The sequence below is a fragment of the Bos javanicus genome, chromosome 12, assembly GCF_032452875.1.
Source record: "Bos javanicus breed banteng chromosome 12, ARS-OSU_banteng_1.0, whole genome shotgun sequence".
Classification (NCBI taxonomy): domain Eukaryota; kingdom Metazoa; phylum Chordata; class Mammalia; order Artiodactyla; family Bovidae; genus Bos; species Bos javanicus.
In genome coordinates this window covers 73,707,844-73,718,602 of record NC_083879.1, presented here as the reverse complement: position 1 = coordinate 73,718,602, position 10,759 = coordinate 73,707,844, and the positions used below count along the sequence as shown (strand labels likewise).

The 10,759-nt window shown below is 39.9% G+C and overlaps 1 protein-coding gene across 2 annotated transcripts in view; it reads left to right on the top strand.

The window, feature by feature from the left end:
• The first annotated feature begins 1,789 nt into the window (after window positions 1-1,789).
• The window catches only part of UGGT2 (UDP-glucose glycoprotein glucosyltransferase 2), a 148,115-nt gene continuing 139,145 nt past the window's right edge, over window positions 1,790-10,759 (top strand). The window contains exons 1-2 of one of the 2 annotated variants that reach the window (XM_061435226.1): window positions 1,790-2,047; window positions 8,895-8,977. In XM_061435226.1, the coding sequence (XP_061291210.1) occupies window positions 1,896-2,047; window positions 8,895-8,977 (235 nt within the window). In that variant the 5' untranslated portion in view covers window positions 1,790-1,895. The remainder of the gene's footprint in view (window positions 2,048-8,894; window positions 8,978-10,759) is intronic. The other variant, XM_061435227.1, reaches the window with a different exon arrangement.

Sequence of the window (10,759 nt, the reverse complement as noted above, 5' to 3'; positions counted from 1 at the left end):
AAATAAGTGTAAATAAGGAGTTAATTAAAGTAAATGTTTGTGAAGGGTTCATAATATATATATATTTTTCTTATGCTCTATGGACAGAAATAAAGTTCCTTACTCATCTGCCTTAGATTTCTGCCTACTGACCCATAAAACAGGAACTCTTCAATATTTATTTAGCCTCAATAACATGTACTATGCTAGGTACTGCAAGAGATGCTAAAAATGAATAAGGCATGAGACCTCAGGGAATATATCATCTCTAGGAGGAGAATAAATAAGCACTGTATTCAAATTCTAAAGTGAGAATTATAAGTGGTATATGGCAGTTAAAATAAAGAACTTGTGGGAATTTAGAGGAGGGATAGATCATACCAAGTGGGAGAAATCAGGAAATGAAGCCTAACCTCAGGAAGTGAGACCTGAATAGAATTTCCAGAGCAAGGTCTTCCAAGGAACCAGAATGCTTACAAGGATGAGGGGAAAAGAAAAAGTGGAATGATCATGTTTCAGTAACTTGGAGAGACCCAGATTCCCTATAGTGCAAAAGAGTAAGGGGGAAAAAAGGAATGGCCCACGAGCAACCCCTAAACTAGTTATCCCAGCTGCTGCTTCTATTTACCATATATTGTAATATATACAATAAATTTACTCTCTTCTGAATAGAAAAAGGATAATTCCTGACTAGGAGCCAGAATCTTGAGGCTCCACCTCTGCCCAGTTAAATAAAACTGAATATTTTGACTTACTGAGTCATACCTACTGGAAAAACAGTTAACTCTGCTCCAAGGCTTTGTCATTGAACTGGATGTACTAAATTCAAGAGTTTTGAGGGTCGGACAGTCCTTGATTGAAAGTGAGTTTCAATCACAGCTGATAATGATTTTGGCTGATAATGACAAGAGCAACTATCACTTTTCTATGCATTTTCACCTGTTTTTTCTCTACACTGGCTCTTCTGAAAACTTTAATGAGCACAGATATCACGGGAGGTTCCTGTTACGCCAGGGGTTTGGATTCAATAGGGTTGAGGTGGGGCCTGAGATTCTGCATTTCTAATGAGCTCACAGGTGATGCTGACGCTTCAAGTATGTGGACCACTTTAGAGGACGAAGGCTTTTGCACAGCTCCCAGACAGCAGAATCAGCATTACCTGGGAACTTGATGGGTATGAAATGCGGATTATAAGACCCCCGCACCAGACCTACTGAATCAGAAACACTGGGATGAGACCCAGCACCTTTGTTTTAACAAGCCCTCCAGGTGACGTCACTGTTTTTCGAACACACTCGAAGCACCTGGCAGGAAGGCCGGGTAAAATACTATTTATTGAAGACCGAATCTCACCCCCAGATAGTCCCCTGTAACTGGTGCGTGTTGTGGTCTGGGGAAACGGGCTGTCTAAAAGCTCTACCAGGTGACTCAGATATGCAATAAAACTTGAGAACCCCACGAGGGAGGTATTTAACTTTTGGAAGACCTTCTTTTTCGCCTATGTAAAGAAAGCCTTCTTTCCACGCTGATTCCTGCCTTCGCGTCCAGATTTTGCCATCTTCAGCCACACTTAGTCGGCCAAAATCCCACTTCAGTCTCCCCTCCCGGTGTCCCACATCCTCGGGCCGAGAGCCTGAGGTCCCGGTGGCGGGACCCGCCAGGGCACCAGCCAAGCTCCGCACTCCGGCGCCGCCTTGCACGTACGTGGCCCAGGGGGCCGCCCTCGGGGGCTCCGGGGACGGCGGCGGAGCGCTCGGCGCATGCGCTCGGCACCCGCCAGGCCCCGGCCCGTGTAACGGACTCGCGCTCCCCCCACCGGAAGTGGGCGGTCGCGCGACGGGAGGAGCCGGCGGTAGCGTGGCGGCTGTGGGCTGAGGGCGCCGGGTCTGAGGGGCTCGCGCTTCCCTGTCCGCACCATGGCAAAGGCCGCCGGCGTAGTGCGGCTGCTCTTGGGCTTCATGGCGCTCTGGCTCTCGCTGCTCGGAGCCCGGACGGCCTCCGCGTCCAAGGCGGTGACGGCCCACTTGGCCGCCAAGTGGCCGGAGACCCCGCTGCTGCTGGAGGCCAGGTGAGGAGTGCGGGCCGGACCCTCCGCCGAGCCCGCCCGGAGGGAGGGTGCGGCGGGGCTATGGGCGCCCCGGGACCTCGACGACGCCTCGGACGCCTGACCTTCAGAGCATCACCTCCTCCCCTTGGTACCCTGGGCGCCGCACTCACTTGCGGCTCCTTTTCCCCTCCATTCCTACTTGGCCTCACCCACGGGTTTGAAAATTTTTAATTCCTTTGGATTTTCTTAGCATTTACGTGAGAGAAAAGGAAGACTGGGAGGTGGACTGTGGCGTTTAGTACAAGCTCTGCAATTGATGGAGGCAGTTCTCGTTTTTAGGAACCGGTATTTGAAGCACCTAATTTCTCATACGATGGGTTTCTATGGAGAAGAGAGCGTCCCAAAGCTCTGACTTGTTTCTGAATCTCCTCAGTTGGAGTTAGTGCATAAGGTATCATGTACCTTATGTGGAGAAACAAAACTGGGAGATAATGAATTTTAATCTTAGTATTCCAGTAGTTAAACAAAATTTGAATTTTCTTTTTCCTTTTTTAACCGGCATGAAGTTTTGTTGGCGTGAAGTTTTAATGCTAGTTGCTTTTGTATTAATACTTCACCAGAGCCATAGCTTTTGGTTCCAAAGAGTCTTCATCACCTCCGTGAAGTTGCATATATAAGATACGAAAACAGATTTTTTTAATTGAGCTATAATTTATGTAAGGTATTAGTTTCAGGTGTGCAACATAATGATTTGATGATGTATTCACATGGTGTGAAATTATCACCATGGACATAAGTCCAGTTAATATCTGTCAGCACACATAATTACAAAGGTTTCTTTTCTTGTGAGGAGAACTTTTAAGATCTCTCTTGGCAGCTTTCCAATATGCAGTTCTTTAACTATAGTCACCATGCTGTACGTTACATCCCCATGACCGATTATTTATATTGTAGCCAAAAATTTGCACCTTTTGACCACCTTCACTCGTTTCTCCCACCTCCCTGCTTCTGGCACCCAATCTGTTCCCTGTATAGGAGCTCATTTCCTTACTGTGTTACGTTTGTTTTAAGATTTCATAGGGTATTTGTCTCTGACTTATTTCACTGAGCAAAATTCCCTCAGGTCTGTCCAAGTTCTCACAAATAGCAGTATTTTCTTTTTTTATGGCTGAATAATACTCGTCTGTGTACATTTTCTGCACTCTGCAACAGCCCCAAATGCTTCTCCAGTGTCCCGCACAATTTCCCTTATAAGGGGAACTGACCTTCAGGTCCCCCACCCTCCCATGTGCGGGTACAGTCCTGCTCACTCTCCTTTTTTCCCACTTCTCCTTTCATCCTGCCGAATTTTGCATGGATCTGTATACTCCTTTCTAGTGGTCAGGGACTCTCGCCCACTCTCAGCTGATGTTCTGCAAGACCTTCTGTGTCTGAAGGGGTATTCCCGATACATCCATGGAGAGAGATGCACTCCATGTTCACCTGCTCCTCTGCCATCTTCCTGTCTCTACATTTTCTGTATTCATTTATCATTCAGTGGATTCTTAGGTTGTTAACATATCTTGGCCATTGTAAATAATGCTGCACTGAACATAGGACTGCCTGTATTTTAGTTACGGTGTTTTCACCCAGAATTGGAATTGCTGGATCATATGATAGTTTGTAAAAATTTTTTTTATCTTATTTTTTAACTTTACAATATTGTATTGGTTTTGCCATATATCGAAGTGAATCCACCACAGGTATACATGTGTTCCCCATCCTGAACCCTCCTCCCTCCCCATACCATCCCTCTGGGTCATCCCAGTGCCCCAGCCCCAAGCATCCAGTATCGTGCATCGAACCTGGACTGACGACTCGTTTCATATATGATATTATACATGTTTCGATGCCATTCTCCCAAATCATCCCACCCTCTCCCTCTCCCACAGAGTCCAAAAGACTGTTCTATACATCAGTGTCTCTTTTGCTGTCTCATATACAGGGTTATTGTTACCATCTTTCTAAATTCCTTATATATGCGTTAGTATACTGTATTGGTGTTTTTCTTTCTGGCTTACTTCACTCTGTATAATAGCCTCCAGTTTCATCCACCTCATTAGAACTGATTCAAATGTATTCTTTTTAATGGCTGAGTTTGTAAAAATTTTTGATGAACCTCCAAACTGTTTTCCATAGTGGCCTTATCTGTTTACATAACCAGCAAGGGTGCACATGGATTCCTTTTTCTCCACAGCCTCACCACACTTGTTATCTCGTCTTTTATATTTATATGATTATATATATATAATTTTATTTATTTTTGGCTCTACTAAGTCTTTATTGTTGCATGGGCTTTTCTCTAGTTCCTGGGCTCTAGAGCACAGGCTTAATAGCTGTAGTGCGTGGGCTTAGTTGCTCTGCGGTACATGGGATCTTCCCAGATCAGTGATCAAACCAATGTCTCCTGCATTGGTAGATGGATTCTTTACCACTGAGCCACCAGGCAAGCCCATCTCTCTGTTTTTTTTTGCTCTTGTTGTTGTATATGGCCTTTATTATGTTGAGAAGAGAGAGGCTGCCCACTCCAGTATTCTTGGTCTTTCATGGTGGCTTAGACTGTAAAGAATCTGCCTGCAATGCAGAAGACCTGGGTTCAGTCCCTGGTTTGGGAAGATCCCCTGGAGGAGGGCTTGGCAACCCGCTCCACTTTTCTTGCCTGGAGAATCCCCATGGACAGAGGAGCCTGACAGGCTATACAGTCCATGGGCTTGCAAAGGGTCAGACATGACTGAGCAACTAAGCACAGCACATGTTGAGGACATTCCCTCTATACCCATTTTGAGTTTTTTCATCTTGATACTGATTTTTTTCAAATGCTTTTTTTTGTGTGTGTCTATTGGCCACCTCATGCAAAGAGTTGACTCATTGGAAAAGACTCTGATGCTGGGAGGGATTGGGGCAGGAGGGGAAGGGGATGACAGAGGATGAGATGGCTGGATGGCATCATTGACTCGATGGACGTGAGTCTCAGTGAACTCCGGGAGTTGGTGATGGACAGGGAGGCCTGGCGTGCTGCGATTCATGGGGTCGCAAAGAGTCGGACACGACTGAGCGACTGATCTGATCTGATCTGATTGGGATGATCATGTGATTTTTATCTTTAATTTGTTAAGGTGGTGTTTCACATTTGTATATTTGTGGGTATTAAACCATCCTTGCCTCCCTGGAATAGCTTGATTATGCTGTATGATCCTTTTAATGTATTTAATTTGCTAATATTTTGTTGAAGATTTTTGCATTTATGTTCAGCAGGAATGTTGACCTTTAATTTTCTTGTGTCCTTTTCTGGTTTTGGTATCAGAATAATGCTGGTCTTATAAAACAAGTTTGAGAGTGTTTTATTTTGGAAGACTTTGAGGATTGATATTCTTTATTTTTTAAGTTTATTTTTAATCGAAGGATAATTGCTATACAATATTGTGTTGGTTTCTGTCATACATGTTTGGTAGAATTCAACAGTGAAGCTATCTGGTTCTGGACTTTTGTTTATTGGGAAGCTTTTGATTACAGATTCAGTCTCCTTACCAATAATAAGTCTGTTTGGATTTTTCTATTTCATGGGTCAGTCTTGATAAGTTGTATGTTTCTAGAAGTTTATTCATTTCTTCTAGGCTGCCCAGTTTGTTGTTATTTAATTGTTCATAGTAGTCTCTTACGATCCATTAAATTTCTGTGGTATAGATACATCTGTATAGATGTTACAATACATAGATATTTAGATGTAGTATAGAAATTACAATAAAACAGTTTTTATTAAACAAAATATTCTAGTTTAAAATATGTCCTATTCCTCTACCTTTTCCCCAGTTTCTTCCATACTTTGCATGGATATGGTCTCACACTCAGTTCCAAATCAGTCTAACTTCTTCCAGTATTAGACTGGCAGTTGGAGTGTTTCAATTTCTACTTGCCTCAAGGGTCTGAGAACTGGAACTCCCATAGAATGCTCTAAGGAGCATCCCTGGGTTCTTCACAGTCTAGTCCCACTCTGATGTACCAACCCCATAACTTGTAGTGGGTTGAAAGGTGGCTTCCAAAAAGATATGTCCACATCCTAACCCCGGGAACCTGTGAATGTTACCTTATTTGGAAAAAGGCTCTTTGACAATGTAATTAAGGGTCTTAAGACATGATTCTTGTGGATCTGGATGGGTGCTAAGTCCAATACGCTTATAAGATACATAAGAGAAGACACAGGAAGAGGAGGACATATGAATAGAGACAGAGATAGGATTGATGTAGCCACAAGCCAAGGACCACCTTAAGCTTTCAGAACGTGGAAGGTTCTCCCCTAGAGCCTTTGGAGGGAGTGTAGCCCTACCAATACCTTGATTTTGGACTTCTCCAGAACTGTGAGACAATAAGTTTCTGTTGTTTTAAGTCACCAAATTTTTGATAATTTATTACAGCAGCAATAGGAAACTGATTTGATTTTGTACCTTGAAGTAGGGTACTGCTGTAACAAATACCTAAAAATGTAGAATTATCTGTTGAATCTGACAGAAGCTGGAAGAGTTTTGAGAGGCAAAAAAAGCCTAGATTTTCTAGTGGTAGAAAAAGCCTAGATTGCCTTGAGGAGACTGTTGGCAGAAATACAGAATACTGGAGTGGGTTGCCATGTCTCCCTCCAGGGGATCTTACCAACCCAGGGATGGAACCCAGGTTGCCCACATTGCATGCAGATTCTTTACCATCTAAGCCACCAGGGAAGCCCAGGAATGCTGGATAGCCCAAGAATACTGGTAGCCTATCTCTTCTCCAGGGAATCTTCCTGACCAAGGAATCAAACCAGGATCTCCTGCATTGAAGGTAGATTCTTACCAGCTGAGCTACCAGGGAAGCCCTAAGACATTTATAATTTAGTACTATTTGCTAGGGATGTTTATAGGCTGGTGAGATTAAATTTTTCAACACATATACCATAACTTAAACATTTAAACCGTATTTATTCCACTGGTGTTGCTCTTACTGAAAATATTTTTTGAAATAACACTTATAATTACTGTCCAGCTCTTTAGTATGTGTAAAATCATCCTCTACGGAAATTTTTTTTTATCTATGTTAGAATAGATAAAATTCTTTTGGGAAGAAACCTTGTTATTTGGTGCTAAAGAGTCGGACACGACTGAGCGACTGATCTGATCTGATCTGATTATATAAAACAAGTAAACAAACTGGAAATACCAGAATTTTGGATTTTTTTTCCTTTTAAAAATTTTGACCAAAGTAATAACTTACATTTTTGGAAGGTGAGATGCTGATTTAGATGGTCTATCAAGGATATTTTCTCCTCTAAGAGTAGTGACTGGCAAATTACCCATGAAAGTAATTCAAGAAGCGTTCTCAAAGTGTTAGAGCAGTGGTATAGTGAAGGAGTAATTGTAAGGGAATACTTTAGTAAGGTGATTACTTTGAAGGATCATACTCATATGTATAAATTCTGACATATGGAAGAAGTGTTTTTCCCATAGTTGCACAATATATGAGCATTGTCAATAGTGTTTGGTCAAGTCAGTTAGATAATAAGTGTTGTGCTCTACTTTTCTAAAGGTTTTGTACCATCACTTTTTGGTTACATCTATTTAGTGTTTCCCATAGTTTCCTTCCTTTTAGCCTTTTTGTGTGTTTGTTTGCCTGTTTTAATGCCATTGAGTTGGACACCATTAATAACAAGGGTTGCCTTGGAGTTACTGCTTTAAATTCATATACCTGTCATGTTTAGTATGTTGATGAATTAATCAGTTTTCTCACCTCCTTTTCTGCCTTTACTGATCATCTCAGACTTATAAGAATTAGCTAACTTTGCATGTGTCTTGAATCTCCTCAATACTTACCATTTATATTAATCATTAGGTTTACTGAGGCTAAAAAAAAGATAAGGTGGGCAATAGCAGAATCTGTACCGTCTGTTTGGTTATATCTTTTCTAGTTTAAATAGTTAGATCTACTTGTTTTTGGTGTCTTGCACTTTGTTCTAAACAAGACTAAATAACCTTTCACTTATTTCACTCTTTCCAAAAGGCTTTACATTGCTTTGGCTAATTTTTCTTACCTATGCTCTTTGGATAAATGGCAGTTTTGGGGGGGTTTCCAGGCCAAAGACCTAATGCAGTGTATCAATTTTCTGTTAATTTTTTGATTAAGGTATTTTCTGTTTGAAATAAAATTGTCTACACAAATAGGTAGCTAAATAAAAACAATAATATTGCTTTCTAAAGATGTTTATAAGACCAGGTTTTGTTTGTGAAAAATAGGCTGTCTATTTTTTACCTTTTTTACTTTTATATAACACTATCTGTATTGCCATTAAATTATACCTCTCAGGGCATTACACACGTGTGCATGCTAAGTCAGTACAGTCGTGTCCAACTCTTTTGCAACCCCATGGACCGTAGCCCACCAGGCTTCTCTGTCCATGAGATTTTCCAGGCAAGGATACTGTAGTGGGTTGCCATTTCCTTCTCCAGGGGATCTTCCTGACCCAGGGATCAAACCCTATATTGCCATTAAGTTATACTTCTCAGGGCATTTCACATAGAGGACAAAATAAGTTATCCATTTTTTACCTAATAAAGAAGAAAAACCAAAAGTAATTTGTCATATAGTCTTTTCTAGTTACGATTATATGCCTATAGTTTAGAATGAAAACTCAGGTAAGAATCATCAATGTGTTCTCTTTTTGCATATAGTAGATGGAAATCGCTAACTTTAGTTTTGGGAGTTTTGGTTTTTACCAGAAGCTGTAATTTGGATCTGAAATACATTTTATAGTATCAAAATCACTTTTATTTTCTAGCTATTAACTGATTACTTTTATTTTTAATAGTGAATTTATAGCAGAAGAAAGTAATGAAAAATTTTGGCAGTTTTTGGAAACTGTACAAGAATTAGCAATTTATAAGCAAACAGGTAGGTGATGTACATATTTCAGTTTTCCAGATACATATTTTTGTGCCTATGTTAGACATGTTTATTGTTTTTAATGGTAATGTTTAAGTGTGTATACTTAATTAGGCTAGTAAATCTGAATATTAACTTTGAAGATATTTTAATGGAAACTATTCCAATCATCCATTTTCAAACGTATAAGGTTTTAATACTTTATTATAAGAAAACTTTTATAATTAGCAGCGTTTGGCTATTACATTATAATCAAGAAATAGAAATTGTTGAATTATGGTTTTCTTTTTACCTAGATTTCTTTGAAATAGTATTAGTTTTGCATGTAATAATAGTGAAAGAATTTTTTTTGCCATAATACTTTTACTGCTGAACTCTTAAAACAGATTTTTAATTTTTGCCCTTAACAAGTCAGATAACCTGTATACTTTCATTTCATAATTTAAAAAATGGAGTTAATCATTCCTGCTTTTTATACCTATATATACATACACACACACACACACACACACATACACACATACATATATAGTTTTAGAATGAACACGTGTTTATTACTGTGTTTCTTAGGGAATATCAGATGCTGAAATTAGATTTTAGCAGTGGAGGCTGAAAGGTTAATTATTGTTATAAGGAAAGGTTAAAGAAAAAGATTAGTTTACTGTCTCTACAGAGAATAGAATAAATGATGTTAACATTAAAACCCTCAAGAGGAATTTTCTCACCTTTTAAGCATAGAGAAAACTTCATAGTAGGATGATTAAGTAGTTTAGGATTTTATTCCTGAGTGTAAATGTAAGATGAACAATGGTTTTGAATATTTTAAGTGTTCATTTACTAGAGCTTGTTTGGCTTAAGTGGCCTTTAAGTTCAACAATTTTATGATTTTATAAGATAGGGTTAAGATAAAGAGAACAGACATACCTTTAATATTGTAAACTGAAATTATTTCCAAAAACAAGTAATTTACTCTTTGAAAAAACTTACTAAAAACCTTCATTATTCGGTTATCATTATTTGAATCATGAGAGACAGTATGCACTGCTTGAGATACTGAGAATACAAACATGAATAAATGTGATCTATGTTCTCCAAACCTGTAATATGGAAACAGCAAAACCGCTACATGTACTAGTAAGTGATCACAGCTTTACTAGGAATGGATATGTGTAACATGGAAATATGTAAAGAGGGGCCTGGTCAGTATTTCAGAGAACACGACAACCTTTCCAGTGGTAAGTGCTGGAGTTGAGTTTGGATGACAGGATTTAGTGAAATCATAGGGAAAGGAAAACAAGCAGAAGAGACAACAGGAGTAGATTGCAAGGAGAAACTATGACCACTTAGAAGTCTACTTGTAAAGCAGTAGATTTACAACAATGGGAGATTGTTGGTTTTGTATTTATACCAGTTGAGCTATTTCAAATCCTAAAAGATGGTGCTATGAAAGTGCTGTACTCAGTATGCCAGCAAATTTGGAAAACTCAGCACTAGCCACAGGACTGGAAAAGGTCAGTTTTCATTGCAATCCAAAGAAAGGCAATGCCAAAGAATGCTCAGACTACTGCACAATTGCACTCATCTGACGTGCTAGTCAGGTCAGGAAGCAACAGTTAGAACTGGACATGGAACAACAGACTGGTTCCACACAGGAAAAGAAGTACGTCAAGGTTGTATATTGTCACCCTGTTTATTTAACTTATATGCAGAGTACATCACGAGAAACGCTGGACTGGAAGAAACACAAGCTGGAATCAAGATTGCCGGGAGAAATATCAATAACCTCAGATA